Source organism: Melozone crissalis, unplaced genomic scaffold (genome assembly GCF_028551555.1).
Source record: "Melozone crissalis strain CALT ecotype California unplaced genomic scaffold, PUWL_Pcris_2 ptg000027l_1, whole genome shotgun sequence".
Taxonomy (NCBI): Eukaryota; Metazoa; Chordata; class Aves; order Passeriformes; family Passerellidae; genus Melozone; species Melozone crissalis.
In genome coordinates this window covers 50467824-50488793 of record NW_026535805.1, presented here as the reverse complement: position 1 = coordinate 50488793, position 20970 = coordinate 50467824, and the positions used below count along the sequence as shown (strand labels likewise).

At 36.8% G+C, this 20970-nt stretch overlaps 1 protein-coding gene across 1 annotated transcript in view; it reads right to left on the bottom strand.

Moving 5' to 3' along the window:
* The window catches only part of REV3L (REV3 like, DNA directed polymerase zeta catalytic subunit), a 112558-nt gene that overhangs the window by 35586 nt on the left and 56002 nt on the right, over positions 1-20970 (bottom strand). Inside the window, exons 6-17 of the mRNA XM_054279122.1 lie at positions 19895-19989; positions 19210-19314; positions 18162-18246; positions 17928-18076; positions 17510-17638; positions 14767-15004; positions 11589-11725; positions 4993-9184; positions 3633-4612; positions 2966-3048; positions 1805-1930; positions 35-227 (exon numbers count right to left, since the gene is read on the bottom strand). Coding sequence (XP_054135097.1) covers positions 35-227; positions 1805-1930; positions 2966-3048; positions 3633-4612; positions 4993-9184; positions 11589-11725; positions 14767-15004; positions 17510-17638; positions 17928-18076; positions 18162-18246; positions 19210-19314; positions 19895-19989 — 6512 coding nt within the window. The remainder of the gene's footprint in view (positions 1-34; positions 228-1804; positions 1931-2965; positions 3049-3632; positions 4613-4992; positions 9185-11588; positions 11726-14766; positions 15005-17509; positions 17639-17927; positions 18077-18161; positions 18247-19209; positions 19315-19894; positions 19990-20970) is intronic.

Genomic DNA, 20970 nt, shown 5'->3' with positions numbered 1-20970 from the left:
TGTAAAATATCATATGAAAAAAAGAAATAGGAACCTTGGCTTGATGGTGTCCTGCCTCTATCAATCACTATAGCACCAGTGATTTCTTTTTTATCAGTATTTGGCAGTGCTGAGTCTGATGAGACGCAGTAGAATAAAGCGCAGATCGGATCAAACTCTGGATCTGGTTCCAAATCTCGTCTTGTTCGAGCATGTAACTCCATACTGATGAGGGTAAGGTGCTGGACCTAGCAACAAATGAAGACAGTATGTTAGTTTGTTCTGCAGGTTTCTTAAAAAAATTAAGAGAAGACTATCTGTGCAAATAAGGACAGTGCCGACATTTATATGATGGTATTACATTGTAACTACAAGGTTCCACCCTAAAATTAACAGAAGTGATTAACCATGCATCTTTGCATCTCACATTTTTGCAAACGTCACCATCTTAGGAAAAATTAAGATTCATCATGAAACACAGCTTTATAGTCAGTTATGAAAATTCAGTATTTATGTCTGAGTACTGTATTCTTCTACTAAAAGCAGAAAGTAAGACAAAAACCAGATAATGTTCAACTTCAACAATTGTAAATTCCTGTAGTGTTTTCAAACACCTTTGTATATTGAGATGAATCACATTTCTGAACTGATCAAGAACAAATAATCACTCTTGGTCTTTCTTCTCCCTTCCCTCCCTCACACAAGACAATCATGAAGACTAAGCCCTACAGGAAGGTAGGGAGAATACCTAACTTTGCCTTCAGAACTTTCACATCATATTGCCAGAGTTTTTTGCAGAATGGCTTACATTTAGAAAATGCTAACCCCTATATACTGTGAAGTTTTGACTGTGTAGTAAAGACAGTATTATTTAATACTGTTTCAACACCATGTTGCTACTCTTTTGTCTTGCATAGTATTGCTCATAATGTGGATTAATGGAGAGGTTGGACAGATTAGGAGGGAAAAATTAAAAGTATTTCTGTGTATATAGGATGCTCTAGGGGCAGCCTGATTTCCTCCAGATTTGCATGCTATAAATTGCTACAAACATCACTGGGTAAAATTTTACTATCAAAACTTCATCTCCATTTCCCCCAGGATCACTGTGGCTTTTCTTATGTCCTTTACTCAGTGCTATCTCCCTATCTCCTCTATAAACTGGCCAACAGCTAATTCCGGGTGTGCAGACTGTCTAGGAGCACATACACACAGGCTCCTTGCCCTGTCAGCAGCCAAACACAGCAGTACTGTATTTACACTGCTTCCCTTTCTCAGGCACCTTGATTCCTCTCCCCACACCAAACACTCACCTAACATTAGACAGATATAAAGAGACCTTCTTTGAGATAGGCACCCTTCTGTTAAATGTAGTAGAAACTGTCCAAAAGGTTCAGAAGGTAACAAGTAGATATACCAGGAGGGCCTTACTAATTGCTGCCAGATGCCTTATTTCTTAAGGAAACAATCCATGAAAACTATGGTCAACTAGTTTTTCAAGTAATGTTTTTATGCAAAATTGACTATTCTTTCTGATTTTTCCCCTATTTCTATTTTTAAAGGGAGGTTTATCATCTTCTCAACCAAAATACTGTGAAGTCTAGTTCAATACTGTTAGAGGCATTGGACATCAAGCTGAAACTGGTAGATCAACTACTTATGAGCTGCAGACATCAGCTGATTAACAGCTGACATCAGCTGGAGACATCACTGATTAATTTTTAAGTCACTTAGGGAACCCAAGAAAAAATGACTTTTTATTTTCAGTAAAAAATTGGCTTGATAAATTATAATTTTATAAAGTGACATGTAAGAATAAAGTTACCTCATGTAAAGATTTTGCTTCCTGCAGGTTTTCCACACTGACTTTAAAACCGTAAGTATTATTTAAAGATGGTCCTTCAATCTGGGAAGTCTCTTTCTTTGGAGCACCGAGGGCAGCAAATTGATTCTTATCAGGCAGGGGAAGAAAAAAATCACAGGATAGTGAGAAAACACAGGTTGCTAAACTCATATGAAATATTAAATAATAGGCAATATTAAATACAAATTTATCAATGAAAATGCAAATGCTACACTGTGAATTACTAAAAAGTCCCCAACCTTTAACTATCTGCTCATTTATTTTTCAATATACAAACAACCATTGTATCTTTCTACTTTTTAGGAATAATTTTAATTCATAGCAAAGCAAGAGGCAGTTTGTAATACTTAAAAATCCTCCCAAACAATCAAAAACTCCCAGAACCCTACCAAAAAAACCCCCAGTCCCACACATACTGGCTTTCTTGGAAGTCTGAGGATATTGAAACCAGCAATTCTCTATTCTCTCTTGAGCAACCATTTGTCAAAAACCCCTGTTTCAGTCATTACTTTTCAAGGCACTCAAATAAAGGTACATTAAGTACCTCCTTGAAATAAGTGAATATATTAAGAAGAAAAAACTACTGGGTCACTCCAGTAATGCACCTAGCCCTCCATTCTGTTCCAACATGGAGAGCAGAAACTGTTTAAGTAAAATAAGTCCAACCTCTTTCTCCTCTGTTGGCACACCACAAACTGCACCCCTTGCTTTCAGAAAATGTTTAGAACATTGTCTGAAAACTAATACACATAGAAACACACAAATATACACAGGTCTGGCTATATCTATATATATATCTATATATATAAAAAAGGGAAATCACACTACAACTTAAAAAGGATGTTGTAACTCGAAGAGCAAAACATCTTTATATGGTGTCTCATTAGTTTCTCACTACCCTAGAGCAGCACTCTCAATCTCCAACTTACATGCACTTCCCCCAAATTAAACTCATAAATTTCTTCCCAACTTTAGCGTGCTCTGATTCTACATTTGCACCATACCATTTTAAATGTATTTTCAAGATCTTAATAGTAAAAGACAAAAAAAACAAAGAAGAAAGAATGGAAATGTGTATATGCCACAAAATAAAACACATCAGTGCAGAAAATGTTAATTTACCTTCATTTGTGTGGTTAGAAGTACTCTTCGAAGACCATCAGTATTACTTCCCCTCTTGTGGCTCAGTTTCTGAGCTTTTGGTACTGTAAACAGGAGAGAAAGACTACTTAGCCTCAATAGTATTGTCTAGGCATCAAGCAACATGCAAGGAACAAAAGAGGCATTTCATTAACATTCCAAACAAATGTTACATACATAAGCAAATACAGCTTCATCCTTTGTCAAATCCAAAGCACAACTACTACAATTTGGTATTTATGGACATATAGGAACATAAATAAGTTACAAAGCCTCACATCATCATCTTGAATACTGCAATGCTACTCATACTCTACATTGAGATTTTTTTTTTAAATACAAGCAATATAGTCAACAAGATTAAAAAATCCTCCAAATAAGCAAAACTTCTAAATTAAGCTTTTAACCAGCACTTCAGAGTTCAGATACTAGAGATTGTTAGGAAGCAAATGGATGTTCTACTTGTAGACTTTTCCAATAATTCAATAGTTACTTTGGCAATAATGCACAGAACTTTACCTTTAAAAACTAATTTTAAATATATTTTCGCAGAGATATAATTTTTTCCTATTATGTAGAAAGAAATATATTTAGATTTGTGTGTGTGTGTGTGTGTGTGTGTATAATTAGAATCACTTAATGGATTTACCTGCAGATAAAGGAGTAAAACCAAGAACTTCAGGTATTCCATCTTGGTTTTTTCTGTGCACAATGGGTGTACTATGTAGACAAACTGATTCAGAATTTCCAGGATCTTCGTTAACTGGAAGCGGGGATGTATCAAAGGATGTCCGAATGTTCTCCTGGGTGCATGGAGAATTTTGTGTACTTCCAACATCGTTTCCCTCCCCAGAAGACAAAATAATATTCTGATTTTTCCACTCTGTGTCTTCTAAATTGGACTGTTTAGGATCTGGAGATGCCACCTGTTGCCAAGGAGGAAGCACTGGAGAATCTGGAGAACTGTAACTGACATAATAATCTTCTTCCTCCTCTTCCTCCTCCTTATCATGTTCTAGAGCTGAAGTAGTGTGTGTCTTGCTTGCACATGAAGTTTTATTAGAGTCTACATCATTTTTAGTATTTACAGAAGTTCCTATGGTGCTTATAGACTTATCACAGTTTTCCTTGGTTTGCGTTTTTGTAGTTTCTGCCATGGAGGCAGGAGAAGTCTTTGTAGGCACAATAGGTCTTTCATCTTCCAGGCTAGACAAATTCAAATCTTTAGCTACTTTTATTACTTCTATAGATTTCTCCTCAGACAATACTGCAGAGCTGAAATTCTCATCTGCCTTTGCCTGCTCAGCAGGATGATTCTTAGGCAATTTCTTGAAATGTTCATACTCTTCTTTGGCATGAAGCCATATCTGAACTTGCTGTTGGCTTGGAGCACATTTGCATGGCATTATGACTATTTTTTTGTCTTCACTAGTTTTATGGCTATTACTTTCTCTTTCATGAACAGTAGAGTGACCATAATGAGGAGGAGATCCTGGTCTAGGACCTTCTGTCATTGCTGAAAATGCAGTCTTCCAGAGTCGTAGACCTTCTAATGAGAAGTCCCCCTCAAACTCAGGGAGGTCATTTGGAAGTCTGGTTTCCACCATGAGAAGCCGCCCTCCAATCTCCCTGTGAAGAAAAATAGTTTGAATTACTGTTTTACTCCAAACTGCACTGCAGGCACTCCTCCAGATGACAGAAAAGCAGAGTATTACTAACTAGTTTTCTCACTATGCAATTCCCATGGGCAGTATTTTTATTTTACAAACCATGAAGGCACATTCCCATTTATTAAATGGGAACAATATGCAATAAAAAATCGAAAGTATCATGAAAGAAAATGGGTATTTGGACTGGAAGCACAGTGACTTTCAACTTCAAATGGATGTATATCAGATGGGATCTTTCAAGCATCTGTGCCATATAACAGCATAAAATTGTTTACAGGAATAAATTAAATTTAATATAATCACAATCACAGGTAGACAAAAATGCATTTAACACAGTACCTTGGCTTTTCTGGAGCATCTGAAGGGTTGCTGCAGAATGGTTCCTGATAGACTGTTTCTGCGAGATCATGATCCAGCAAAGTTGCCATGATTTCTTCACGACTGGGTGGGGACATGAGAGGCTTAAGAATGTGAGCAGTACGTGGTGTAAAGCTTCCATTCTTGGATTGTGAGGGAGAACTGGTTGATCTTGGTGAACTATCTGGAGTTGGAGTTAATGCTTCGTTGTTTCTTGAAACATGTAATTCTAAATCCTCAGAAGCTGCATCTAGAAGTTCACCATCAGGTGATGACAATAAGGATGTAAAAGAGGTATTAACTGAATCAAGTGGTTGACAAGGTTCAAAAGTGGTTTCTTTTCTAAGGTGGCTTTGAATCCAGTCTGAGCAGGTTGGCTGAGAAAGATTAAGAAATCTCTCTTTATTTACTGTATTTATATTCAATTTCAACTTTTCATTTAAACAGACTTCAGTCTCTTGGGTACAAGAGGTATCAATAAAACTAGATCTAGAAGTTGAAGAATGAATGTTTTTCCTCCATTGACTATGGCAGTGGTTCTCACTATTATCTAGTGAGGTCTTCTCAAAAAGCTCAGGGCTCAGGGAACCAGACCGTATCCATTTATTTGTGCTTGAAGAACGTTGCTTTTCTTCCTCAGATTTTTGGTCATTATGACATAGAAAGTCACCCTCTGTTGTTTGTCCAGAACCGAGATCCTGAACTGCATCACTCAAGAATTTCTGGGGCAAATTCTGATCTGCTGGGACAAACTGGCTTGCAGAATAAAAACTGCAAAATCCAGTTTGCCCTATAGCATTAATATCAAAGTTGTAATTGTGGTCTGGAGATAAGCTGTCTTCAAGTGAATAACAGCTTTCAAAACCAGGGTCTGAAAAGAAAATGGGGCTGTCATTAGATACAGAATGATCAGTGCGATTAGTCATTGGCTGGCTTGAAGACTCCTTTTTTGCAAGTTTTGCTGTTTTTTCTTTAGGTTTTGTGCTCCTGGGAGAACGAGATTTTCTTGATGATGTGACTGGTCGTGACCTTTTGATGGCTTTATTCTGTTCAAGAGGGCATGGTATGCCCTTGCTCAGCTGTGTTTTGTCTGGCAATGGCTCCTGTGCAATACTGGCATTCTGAGCTTTCTGCTGTCTCTTCTGGAGCAACTCTTTCAAAACAGCCAGACCAGACTGTCCTTCACCAAATGCTGATGGGGCCACTATATTCCTGTTTTTATACTGGGAGATGGGTTTTGGTTGCATGGTTGTTTCTGACAGAGGCCTTTGTTTTGTGGTTTCTGGTTTGAAATGTGACATATCCAAAATAAACCCTCTCTGGTTTTGATCGCAATTTAACTGCTTCACTGGACTCTTCAAAGATGTTACTAAACAGTTTTTAGGCAGTTGAAGTGGCCCAGGGTTTTCCTCAGATGGCTTAAGAATAGAAGAACAAGGATCAGAATGCTTGGATGCCTCAGGTAAACAAAAAATCTGCTGTTGATTATTGTCTTTACAATGCAAATAGTTAGTGGTATGTAATTGATCCATCTTTGCTGTGTCCAGAGAGTCACGAGTTTCATTTAATTTCCCAGCTGGTGGCAAATATCTGATTTGAAAATTTTTTATCTCTTCTGCTTTTGGAGAAGTCTTATCTTTTGAGATATGAGCATTCTGTGTGATGTGAGTTGAGTGATTAGATGGATCAAATATGTTTTGAATGAGAGCAGAGTCCTTCATTCTAAATATAGCACTCTGAGTCCTGGACCTCTGAGAGCTCATTTTTGGTACTTCCCTTCCAGATGCTGCAGGAGTAGATGTGAAAGATGAATGAGGATCTTCCCGTGGAGCAGGCAAACACTGTGAATCTACAGGCTTATCAATTTCCATCAGTGAGTGAAAACAGCCCGATGAATTACCTTGTGCATCAGCTGAAGGGAGCTGCGCTGACGGCAGATATCCAGCTGAATAGCCAGGAAGAGGACTGTCTTTGAGGTTGTGAAGTGGCTGAGAGCAGACAGAGTTGTAAGAAATCTCATGGGGATCTTGATGCTTCAGCACAAACTTGAATTCTGTAGCAGAGTGACTACTTTCTTTTTCATCTTTAAATGCAACGCGTCTTCTTGAGGATGCTTTTTCAGCCACTTTTTGTTTTGTTCTAGGTTTCTTCTTTCCATCATCTGGTGTTTTATCAACCTGATTAATCTTTTTCTTTTTCTTGGTAGATACAGTGGGGCTAGCAAATTTCTTTTTACATTTCTTAACCTGAGTTTTTGCTCTACTAGTTTTTCCTACACTAGTATTAACAGTCTTGCTGTTGTAGATATTGGGCCCCCTACTAAATAAAGCTTCTCTGTCCAGGTTGGTCAAAATTTCTTCTGCTTTTGGATCAGTGGGAGACCAGCAGCGAGGTGGAGATGTGTTTACTGGGCTTGTGCTTCTCTCAGAAAGAAAACCTAACTTAGACATAACATCACTATAGTTATAGTCACAGTCTTCAGCTTCAGCACTGTAGGAGGGCGAAGGAGGAGAAAGAATTGTATGAGTCCTTTTTCTGAAAGATAAAGTTCTTTTAATATTTGTACTACCTGTTTTTTGTGGTTTTCCAGCTTTTTTCTTGGTTGACTTATGTTTTGCTTTCCTTTTGTGACTTTTCTTTGGTGTTAGTGGATAAATAGGATATTTGGTTGCAGGAGAGTCAGGAACTTTTGGCCAAAAGTCCTTTAAAGGTGCAAGCTTTTTATATAAATTCATCTTTTCCTCTGTGAGTACTACTCTTTCCTCACTAGAATCTACTTTCCCCAATTTAACAAGCATATTTTTTCTCCCTCTAAATCTATTGATGATAATATATTTAATAATAACAGGTGGCAATTTTTTAGAAAGTTTTCTACGCTTTCGAGACTTCTGAGACCCATCCAAACTTTCAACACTTTCCATCGGTTGAGGTAGATTAATTTTTGAGTTGTGTGCGACGAAGCTCGATTCGCTGTCTTCAGCCTCATAATTCACCTTCCGTTTCGTTCGGAGCGTGTACTTATTCCCACACAGTCCAAATGACTGCTCAGTTTCAAGAGGTCCATCTGCAAACTGGCAGTCAGTGTAATTAGCAGTACTTGTAGGCATTTTGTTTTCAAAAGCCTCAAGAGGAACTTGAACTAAGTCACTAGGTAAAGCACTATCCTTATCAGGAATGTTACTACAGGCATTACCTTGTGTATAGCAGCCTTCCTTCACTGCTGCAACATCATTTACACCTGCAGGCTCCTGACGATTGATAAAACTATGCTTCTTTTTATTCAGTTTCAGCCTGGACTGTTTGTTGCCCTGCTGCAATTTGTATGTGACGGGAGCTAACTTCTGTGGTCGACTGAGACAATTAGAAAGAACAACACTAGGAAAGAACATATAATGTGCTGCTTGTTGACTGAGGCTTGGCTTTTCCACCTTGTGCTCCTGAAATTCTTCATACCTAATTTTAAGCTTATTAAGGCCACCTTCATCAGTGTTATTTTCAAGTGAATGTACCACAGTTCGACTGCCTCCTGAACAAGATACCAATTCACAATTTTCTGTAGCTGTTGCTGGAAAAAAACTATTTATACTTGCACTGCTGGACTTTTCATTTACTTCAGAGGACATTTTTCCTTTGGAGTGGCTCATATCAGAAAAGTTATATAAATTTTTATTCAACATGTTGTCACCAATATGGCGGCCCACATGCATAAAAGAGACATCCTTTTCAGCCTTCCTAATGCTAATGTACTTCCTACTAGGTATTGGTCTGTTCAGTGATGAAATATCATCTTCATAGTCAAAAATATTATTTCCACATGAAGGAACTGGGAGAGTATCTTTCTTGTTGCTCTCTTTGTGAGAGTTTTCTGCATGGGTACTATTGCTGAATGGAGTTGGGTACTTGGCTGAGTAAGTGCTTTCTTTTGTAAGAGAATGGACTGAAAGTTCAGGTCTTGTTTCTGTGTTTGGTTGTGAGAGGTCTTCTACAAAATCTTCATTATTCAAAACATGGTTAGAAAGGGCACTTGTGTGTTTACACTGAAAAGTAATTTTAGCAGAAGATGGGGGTTCTAGTGTAGCAGCATCTTTGTGAAAGATTGAGGTCTTTACAGACATTTTGCTTGTTGCAATAACGGAGGAGTGAGTTCGAGAACTTTCATTATTCAAAGGATTGTCTGAAATGGAAGAAAAGCAATTTCATTCTAGTCTTCTTGTAAAAAAATAACCTAAGGCATTAAAAATTTTAATAGTATTGTCCTGAAAGCCTTCCCATCCAAATAAGAAACAAAACACTTGCAAGTCACATTACATTTATCATCATGACAACTAGAGACGCTGACTACATGAGTTGCTTTATCAAAATCACATTGTCAGTACATTTGTCTCAGGCATTTTGTCAGTTATACCTCAATGGCAGACTTGCATACAATTGTCAAAGATTTCATGCTGACTTTCTGAAAGAAGGCTTCACAATTGCTTTCAGATGACAATATAAAAACAGACTGATTTCTAGAAAAGTTTTGTACCCTGCTTTGTCCCTGAGAAGTATGTATACTCATTGGCTCTGAAAAACTTAATTCTTATTTAGATGACCTTCCTCATGTAGAAAAATCATTGCATAGAAAGCTAAAGTAGTACATCTCACAACATGGCAAGGGCTTTGTATGAACTGTGCTGTGCACTAAACATAGGTATTTTCCTGCAATTCTATATAGCAGACCAATACAGCACCCATTCAGGTGTTCATGCAAGAAGCTTGCACCAGTTAGTTAGATTCATATCCATGTATTAATGTTCTCACAAAATCTGAGACCAGGAGGTGCTGTGGTAATTTGTCCTGTGCAAACTCATCACATGGTATGTGCGATGATCTTCATCTCTTTTGGTGATACATTCACCACATTTATTGCGGGGCAAGTTTGGACAGAGATGTGGTAACAAATTAACAAGTTTGTGCTTGCTCATAACCTTGCTGAACAAGTAGTTTGTCAGCAGCTCTACCACTGCAGAGGCAGCTACCACAGAGCACCTGGCACACAGAAATTTGTTCCACCTCTTGTATCCACACCTTTAGCTGAAATGTTGAAGGGAAATAGGAGTTATGAAACATGCTACATGACCTGAAAGCATGTGCTGCACACTGATTTATTAGATTGGGGATCCTTTGGGCCTTTAGTCTAAGTCTCAATCAATTTGGGGGATCATCTTAGATTCATGCTGCCTTCAGCTTAGCAATTTATTTGCTGCTGGCTGAGAAAAATAAAAGGAAGTCTCAATCTGTTTTGAGTAACATTTTCTAATGCATACACAGAGTCCCTGAGGTGTGAAACACAGCTGGGAGACACTGCCTATTATTCTTTGAAGGTAGGAGTCCACAGAAAGAAGGAGGATGATTAACTGAAAACTCAGAAAATGGGAGTTTGGTGGTGCCAACAAACACCTGGAAAATACCTGGCTAGTCAGATATGAAAATTGCAAAAATACTTGTCAGTCAGTCAGATTATATGGACATAGATTCGTGTGTGGATAGGCATTTTCTAATTTAGACAACCTGGACTGAGATCTGTTTTGAATTTACTGTATCTCATATTGTAAGAAATCAGTGTAATAGTTGACAGAAATACGCTTTTTATGCCAACGTGAGGAACAGTCTCTTCAGCCAGCAGCATCTCTTATTGCAACAAATTAGAAAGTATGGCAAATAAGGAAATTACAGTTGTATATCTGACAAAAGCATACCATATTAGCAGTACATCAAATCATGTATTAATCCTATCATTATACCTATAAAACAAAGGAAAAAGCAAACTATGTTTTAAACACTGAACACAAATTAATAGCTGTGGTTATCTATAATCTATCTAGTAAGTTCATACAGTTCACTTTCTCAACTGAACATTTTAATGTGACTTGCAGATTTCCTAATTAAACAAATATTATTATTTATATATTTCCTTAACTTTGAAATGTGCATTCTGTTGACTAATGTTATTTGATCAAAGATATTGATCATGTTATAAAGATGGCAAAAGATCTCTACAGATTAATTTTTTTTTATTTACAGATTTTGAAAGGCAGTTCCTTCTGCAGTGGCTTTGCCACTCATAGTTTTAATTCATGCAGTCCCAAATGTGAATATGCAATCTGCAGAATGAAACACAGGCCCAAACAAAAGCTCACTATAGTTTAGCATGTGTGGCAAATACTTGTAAAGAATCATCTAAATCTACACAGTAATATATTAATTATTTACAATAATCCTAGGAGAATAAATGATCCCACAGAATCATTACTCTTAATATCATATTTGGTTTTTTCCAAAGAACTAATTAAACTATGTCCTTTATTGGATTATCAATACAATTTGAAAAACAGATTCTGGTAATACATAGAGGGCACTGAGATTAAAATACAAGTGTTTTTCAAGGAAGATGTTAAGGGCCTGCTTCTGCAATCTGTGAGAACTTTTTCTTCCAATTGAAACACGGACTGAAAATGGTCAGCACTTTTGAGAACTAGCAATTTGATGTGAAAATGAACTATGATTCAACTTCCAAACCTGATTTTCCATTTACTTACCACCATTTTCATCTGCAGTTCCATCTAACTGAGGTATTGAGAGGTTACTTAGGATATTGTTAGCGCTCCACTCCATTTCTTCCTCCGAAGACGAATCCTCTTCTGTTGAACTTCGATGCATATTTTTGCCAGCTGACCTGGAGGAAAGTGAAGAACTAACTGATGCATAATACTTCTATTAGTAAACACCATGAGCCATAGGGAACATGAAACTCAATGGGGTGTGGTGCTATATGGTTGGGTAATTTGGGGGAGCAAAAGGAAACAAACAAAAATTTTGTCACATTTCTCAGTGAGAAAGTCAAAATATTATTCAATGTTACTATTTTAAGAGGCAACAGTGGTAGCCAAACATTTTAAACAGCAGGATTCACTAACTTAAGAAGATGCAGAGAAAGCATTTTGATGTTTAATTTTAGATCAATTTTACTGCAATTTAATTTCATTGCTTCAAAGTGCTTGAAATTTGAAGACTAAACCCACTATGCAAAATTACTTCAGTTCAGCTGTTAGTGAACAGATGTCTACTTTTTTGTGGTGTTTTTTTTTTTGTTAAGAAGTCTTACTGTATTATAACAATTCTCTCTCTTGGCAGGCTTAACTAAATCATGACCAACAAAACTACGCTTCATTCCACTTCTCACTGAATATTCTGAAGCAGCTGTTGTTAATAGTTAAGCTGCTTTTACTAAGTTAACTGTTCTACACTGCCATGTTTACAGTCATAAATTCACTGGGAAAAAAAAGAAGCAAGTCTACAAAGAAAAGCTTCTCTGGATTTTTTGTGTTTGCTTTATATGGGCATTGGGAAAGAAAGAATATCATAGAATATGATAGAAAATCACAAAGAACAAATCCTGCAGTATATTATAACTTAGGGATTTGATTTCTTTTTTAAAATTAAGTGTGAGATAGTCAAAATTCTTACCAGAAATAAGGTATTTTGTGACTACACAAAAGAAATACAGATACATAACAAAGAAATGAAGTTTGAGGTTTTTAAATTTGTTTGTTGTTTGTTTAACCTTGTGTAATACCTTAAAAGTTATAAATACAAATGTTTGGAATTTACAGGAAGAAAAATCCACAATAACCTAAATACAGTTTACTTTTGCAGAATGCTTTGATGACTGGAGTTAGACCAGCATGAATTATATGTATGCTACCACCCCAGACATCTGAATGTCAGCACAGAGCTAATTTAGATCAAGGACAGATTTGTTAGCTCAGAAACAACAGGCTCAAATGTAAGCACATCATTTCCACTCACGTCTGGAAGCATGACTTGGACAATCAAGTAACAAGCACACCTAGGTACAGTCTCCATGATCTAAGAGAGCTTAGTTGTCCCTCTTCTATCTTCCCAAAACATGGAAAAGCACAGCACAAAGCAATCAGCTTGATATGCAAATTAATATAAAACTGAGGATGTCTTCCAACATGAATTATGCTGCAATCCCAGGTAAATCTTTGTAAATTTTAGTCAACCAAATCAGTCTGGAGATGACCTCTGCAGGTAATTTGGATTTCTCCTCATTCAAGCCTATCAGTTTGGATTCTGGGAAAATTTATGTGACACAAACATCTTGGTGGGCTTTTTTCTCCAATTCAATACAAATCAAACCCAAGCCATTGAATTCATTCAACAGGGTGTGGTTACTCCTCATTAGCACAATAGATTTTCTGAGATCATGTAAGACTAGTAAACACTAACAGTAAAGCTTAGTATGGATATTCAAGGATGCATTAGGAAGCCACACAGATGGAATGAGCCCGAGCAGAGTAGTCAGATCCATCATCACATTCAAACTGGTTCTTCACACATGAGCAGAATCATGCAGGAGGCAAAGATACCCATGGCTTGTGTCTGAAATCAGTCCAAATTCTGTAGAGATCTCAGTGAAACAGAACTTGTAATTCCCTCTGAACACAAGCTTACTCCCTGTGGAAGCACACGCTATGTACATTTTCCCTAGTGTTTTCTGTCTGGGATTAAGGTGTAGGCATATGTGAGTAAGAGATCAGTGAGACAGCTCATCAAGTCTCTTGAGTTTTTAAATAGGATTCTTTTCTGCATGAAAGCAGTTAATTGCTTCAGAATCCTGACTCCTGAAGTTCTACAGTCAAGCCTATACAGAGCTGTGCCTGAGCTAATGAATTCTGCAAGATACAGGTTTTCACAGTAACTACCACTAAACTGAAGTTTGATGTGAAGTGTTTTGGATGAAAATTTCAACTTTTCAGACTACTGGAAGGAAAAAAACCAAAGGTCAGAGATCCTAGAAAATCAAAGGTCAGATAGTAAAAGTAGCTTTAGAGATCAATTATCTCTAGAACTAGGAGACTAATGAACTAACTAACTTCTGGTTCTGTTACAACTTTAATGTGCCTTATGGAAATAAAAGAAGCATTTCTATACCTCTCTAGTTCTCTGAAACATAGTATGATTACAATTTCTGATGTAGGAAGACACTCCAAATAAAAAAATGCTATGTCTGTGAAGTTCCTCACACTTCAAACAGAATTATAAATAACAGAAGCTGTGCTGAAAGCAGGGGGCAAGAGAAACTGGATATAGCTGCTTTCAATGCCTGTCAGTGCAGACTGTACAAAAGGTCATTATAACCTGAGAAGGTGTTCCAAGAAACTTGGCCTTAAATATATTGAAGTTGCTGACCTTTAGCAGTCAAGCAGAGTGAACAACATTCATGTTTTGATTTAAGCTTTGAACATGGAAACAAATGGATGTTTCTTCCTCAGGTTGCTTGGTTAGTCTTCTTATGAATACTTCTTAAATATTGACTTTAGTAAAAGATGTACAAGATACACCTTAACATTTGCATCATACCCAAGGTGTGACCTTACAAGCAAGTTACCACTAAAGGTTTTCTTGTATTTGGACTTGTAGAACAAAAAGCCCACTTAATTCTTCCTCAAAGAGCAAACTAGAAGCTTATGTTTGGCCAAATTTAAACACTTAATCTTTATCTCCAGATAACACTGATAATCACATCATCATCTAAACAATGTGCATTCCATCCCAAGATCTGCACAGATTTTTCCATGTTGTTAACAGAGACCTCTCCACATCTCACTGGGCCCACAGCATACTTGAAAACAAGGTGGGAGGAAGGAAAGATCTGGCAGGAAAAAAACATTAAGAAAAGAAAATATATACCTCCTTTTTTGCCCAGGCTCTTCCATGCTACTGTCCCACCTCTGGGACATGAGCAAGCTAAGTTCCATTTCTTCTTTCTCACACTGTGGCTCATTTTCTTCATCATCACTGTTCTGAGAATTTCGCCAGCTTCCAAGAGAACGATGGTGAGAGAGTGTTTTTTGATGTCCCATCTGATATCCATCACTCTCCAGTCCAGCCAACAGATCAATCATGGCCTCATCAGCACTACTGCCCACTGCAGAAAAAGCCCATACAAGTAGAATCTATATTTTGTTCTACTTGTAAATGACTAGTTACAGTCTACCAGTAAAAAACAAAACCAACCAAACCAAACAAGAAAGCTCCTCACCATTTAAAAATCTAGTTTTTTACTGTCTAAGGCAAGGCATGCTACAGAAGCAAAGCTCTTTTCATATCTTGTTTTTTCAAATTTTATTATTTATCTTTTCTAGCTCTGTATCTAAAACTTTGAAAACTTTCTTTCTTTCTACCCTACTCTTCTGATTGTACCAGATCCAGTGGACTCACTTCTCTCTCTCTCCACTCTCCGATTACCTCCTCATATTCAGTAAAGCTTCACTCTCCCCTTTAATTTTAGCTTGAGTGACATCTTCTGAAGCATCACTGCCTTCTCTTGCTCAATAGCTGCATTAGCTTGGAGCACTTTTTTCTGTATCACTTGAGGACTTTCAGGCACTGCATTTTGTGAAAAGGGATGATGATTTTGACCAACTATTCCTCCTTCTGTTCTTAAATATAATGCTCAACTTTGGCTCCCTTTTCATGTCATTTAAGCAGTTTTATTCCAAGGTTTCTTGAAACACTGAAAGTTTACCTGACGTCACTCCTCTCTTAAATTTTATATTTCTTTTATTTGACCCAAGCTTACAGTAATTTATGCACTTCCCTTCTGTTTTTTTCTTAAAAATCCTTCCAAGTCACAATTTTTTCTCACTCTCTTCCTATTTACCTATCATCTGACCTCATAATCATTTTATGATCTCAAGTCTACTAGGCATCTTTGTTACTTTTCTCTCCTTCTCTAGTTTAAGAACTACAATCTCTAATTTCTTTCCTTGGGAAGCATCATATGATTAAAATGATCTTGAGAATTATATAAAATAGATCTCAACATTGGTGAGAAAGGCATTTTTCATATTTTGCAAAGGCTTCACAAGATACCATGCAACCCTTTACAACAGAAACCTTTTTCCAGAGTTTTTGAATTAACCCACTTTCAATTATACTTTCTGTTCTTGGCTCCTGTGCCCTTGGTGAGGCTCATCATTAAACTCCAATCTCTACTTCATGTTAATATGAACCTTGGGGTGTAATTCACACTGAATAGCAGAAGTCATGTGGTTCACAGTCCCTGTGGCACTACAACTCTACTAGAGGAAAAGTGAACACTGGTGCAGGCTATGAGGGAGCATAAGAAATAAATATGCAGCATGTTACCCATAGTCACACAAGACACTAGGAATCAGCATGACAAGAAGGGAGGAGAGAAAGGAGGAGAAAAATAAAGTAATATAATCTCAATTTGATTACGTAGTCAATGGAAAAAAAAGACAATTTCAACACTTCAATATGGTTGAGCAATTCAAATGTACATATTACATTTATTACCCCCTACATATTATTTTAGCCACTTTTTATCCTCTCAGGTCTGCTCATGTTTGCCAGCTCTTACAGAATTTCTTATAGTTCTTTTAATAAATCCAAATCCTTGCCTATGAAACTTCTATAATCAAAATCTTTCCTATTCTCTGCAAAATAAAACTACACTCTAAATCTAACTTCATCTACTCTTCCTTTCTTAGCAAAAACAGATTTCAAGGTTGTATATTGTATTACCCACAGACATATACTGTTGCCCAAGCACATACTCATACCCTATAGGTATCAAAAGAAATGGAGGCTACCACAGGTTTTAAATACTCCTCCCTGCCCAACACTATGTGATTCACATTAACATTATACATTATGTTTACCAAAGAACATACATAGAGATACATCATGAAATATGTGTTTTTCATCTCCTTTAAGAGTATTTGAACTATTTCTACCTCGTAGTTTTTCATACAAGGTTCTTTCTTGGTTATTTTATGGTTGTTTCCCCCTCATGCCTCACAATTTTACTGTCATGGTTTTTCTCCTCCTCCTAAATATTTTGCTTCTTGTTTCTTTGCCTTCAACCATTCTTTGTATCTAAAAATTTTGGGAAATGCTCTGCTGCAACTTGCCTCTCATTATCAACCTACTATTGCCCAGTACCTCCAGACAGCTCTTCTGAGCCTCTGAAGAGAGATCACATGCATGTTTTCTACCTTAACTGTATAAAAGATGCAGTCAGTAACTGCAAGAGTATCATGGACAGACAGTCAAAATCATCTTCATTCTGATGGTTTCAGCCTTATAGCCCTAGGAGCACAAGGAAGAGCAATACCCACAAGAGATTGCATTGAGCTGACCTGGCAAGAGGACAGGGCTTACTGAACCAGTCAAACAGAGCAGCCTCTACAAATACAGTCCTGGTGACACTTCTTAGAAAACAGAGGGTGTGTTTTGGTGGTGGTAGGGTATGTGTCTGTGTGTGTGGAGTCTAAACCTGTTTTCAACCTGAAAACCTCCTTGAGATAAATTATTTTCTTTCTTTCATGATGGGTAGCCTAAGGGAACACAAAGACTGCAGAACAATAAAATAGTCTGGAAGAAAAGACATTCCAGTCATACTCACTAAAAACAGTAGTCTGATTCAGTCTTTGAGACAAAGGCTGAAAGCACTGACTATTCTCCACAATGTTTAAAATTGCTTCTTCATTAATAAGAGCTTCCTCTTCTTTATCAGTATGCATCCTATTGGAGTCTTTAAAAGAAAAAAAGAGAAGAGAAAGCATAAAACTTCTGAGTCAGAGACATCAATACATTATGAAAGCAAGCCACTTCAAAATGGATTTTACTATCCAACTATATTTCCATTATTTGCTGTAGCAATTTTAGAAAGGCTTACTCTAACAATAACAAAAACCAAAACTACTCTTTGGTTTTTCATAACTAACAATCACAACATCCTTGGCTTACTTCTGTTAATAGTATGAACAGACAAACCATGACACAGATTTATGCCTAAACAATTAGGATATTAAAAAACTCACCTTTGCCCATCTGTTTATCGTCATGCACTTCTACTGTATTAGCTGGTGTACACGGAAAGGCTTCAGGAGAAAGTACCTCAGAATGTAGTGTTAGCTCAGCAGAGAACTCCTCTGATCCATTACTGTAGTCCAATGATCCTGACAACGTTCTAGTTAATTGAAAAGCAAGTTTTAAATGCATATTTAAGGTTTGCATAGAATACTATATTTTATGACAAATGGCTAAACACTTACACAGAGAAGTCATTTTGCTTGAGAATTTCTTTAAGTCTCTTCTGAAAAAATTTTTCACTCTCTGTTGCTGGCACAAATCCACGGTCTTTAAAATTTGAAAAATATTTGTTATTCAGTTTTACTTTGACCTCTCAACACAGAGAGCAGCTAAAATTACTGATTTTATTAGAAAAAGGCTCAAAGTTGAAGTGCCTGCTAATTTTCATGGCCAAATCCGAGGGCTGACTTTCCAAGCGTATTAAAAAAACTTTAAAATACTTCACATACTCCCAACTGATCTCATATGCAACTGTGAGTAACAACAGCATTTATAAATCATGATGCAAGTACCCCAAGGTGAGCATCCAAGAAAAATCAGTAAACATTTTTGAGAAGTCTGGCTTATGCAGCCTCAATAACATTACACAGAAACACAGGCAAAAAGTCAACCAGAAAGTAGTCTGCCTTAGCCAGAAACCTGCCTCTTTCCTTCTTTCAATCCTCTGTCTTATTTGCCAAATATCATTCATATTTTAAAAGAAATATGGCCTCAGTTCTATGGAGAATAGCCTGCTCACTATGCAATTATGTTGCAGAGCACAATCTTCCCCGTGTAATGAATTTTACATAAAAACAGGGACATAAAGACAGGAATTTGTCTATCCTATTAGAATTTTAATCTAATATCACCTTAGCTATAATTCTGCAGAAATTCAATGGGACTGCCCTTGTGCATAAACTACAATGGAAAGCTTCAGGATAAAGAGATTTAGCTTTGTTGGTATTTAAATGTTTTCCATCACAAAGCACACCATCTTAACTACCATTATCATTCATTCTGTCAGAATGTTTTGCAGACAGCTGAATCATGATGCTTTAGGCAGGGTTACATCATCTTGCTTTCAAAATTGGAAAACACATACTGGACCATCAGTAAGCCTGGAAGTAAAAAAACCAGTACATCTAAAAATCCCTCAAACATGATACACCAATTTAAATTCTGTCCTCTTGCTTGCTTCTTATTCAAAGTTTTGGATTAACAGCTGCTCAATTGTTTGGGTTTTTTTACCTTGTGACTCAGGTGGCTTAATCTGAGAAGATTCACATTTCTGCCTCCGTCGCTGCTTTTCATCCTCCCATATAGCTTGCAAACCAGGGTTCCTGCCAATCTGGGCTGAAATATGCAATTATACATGAAGGGAAATCTGCCAAAATGACAAAGCATTCTTTCCCCAAATTGGATTCTAACACTTTTCCTCATCTCTTTGTCATTCTAGCCTGTTATTTTTTAATTGTCATTCCTGCCTTACTCTAAGATTTGGTACTATGTAAAAGTTAAGGTGTAACTTCATTTGCTTTCTAGATCTCCTATTTGTAATCTAGATATTTGGCTTTTTCTTGTCTTCCCACCAAGTAGTGTGTATATATATATATGGGTGTATGCACATACATAGGCATACATGCACACATGATGTTAGTATTTCCATTAGTATTTTTCGTATAGGTCTGAAATCGTCTATTATGCATTAAAAAAAAAACCTCTTTATATTGCTCTGATAAGACACTATTTTTATAACCTCTTTTCTTTCAGTTAACTATTTGTTTTTAAACTTTATACATTTGAAGATCAACAATTCACTAACACTGAAATATGGATTGTGATTTAACTAAGATGAGCCTTAGAAGAAGAGTGAACTATGACAACATGGTTTCTGTTCTAAAACTATTTACATGGAATGTTATTAACAATTCACCTTCAATATCCAGTTGATTCAAAATATCAGCAGCTACTGCATCCACCTCCAATTCACAGGTACTTTGTGGCTCAACACCTTTCAACATTAAAGAGCTGTGACAACATAAATACCACAGATTAATTTTATCAATACACTGAGTTTGAAACATGTATCATCATTGCTTTTTAACTGGAGTAATGTAAAAAATTATTTCGAGGACACAGAAGTGACTAACTGAATGCAGAATTATCAGTTCCCATCCTCACCTGCAAGTTCTTAAACTAATTATCATATTCTTATCTAATTAGATAAAAATCTGTACCTTCAACTTAAAGGGTTTAGCTTTTTCTTTTGTGAGGAGAAGAGAAAGAGCTGGTAGATAACTCCAACTACTAAAGCAATTACAACAATGTTCTTCCCCTCAAGCACAAAATGAAATTCTCTACATAACTCAGCCAATAGGACCAGGTATGCAGGCAGGATCATGCACCCAGAAAACACAGTGGCAAGAATTTTTCTTTCTCATTCACAGTTCAGGACAATGCAGAGCACTTTAACATTTACAAATAGTTTTTCTGGAGTTTTTTCTTTATTTAGCCTGGTGAATAACAAAGGGAGTATTAACAACCTTACTGTATGCTGAATTAATACAGCTAACCAGGACAGCTGGTATGATGAAGACTTGAAATACTAGAAACAGATTCAAGACTGCTGTACAATTATCTGATCACCTTCCTGCTGTGCCTTTTCAGATCTGCAAATGTCAGTGACCTTCCACCTGCTGCTGTCAGTGAACAAATTTTAAGGAGTCCATGGAGGAAGGTAACAAACAGAAACCATCTTGTAAAAGTCTGTTTACCCTTTAAAAACCCTACCCTTTTAGGGCAATACTGAAAATCCACTCCAAGCTCTTCAACTTTCTAGTAGGGCTTATAGCAATAGGACAAGAAGTAATGGTTTTAAACTGAAAGAGAATAAATTTAGACTAGACATAAGGAAGATTTTGTTTTATGATGAGGGGGATGAAATGCTGGAACAGGCTGTCAAAACAGGTGGGAGAAATCCCATCTCTGCAAACATTCAATGTCAGGTTA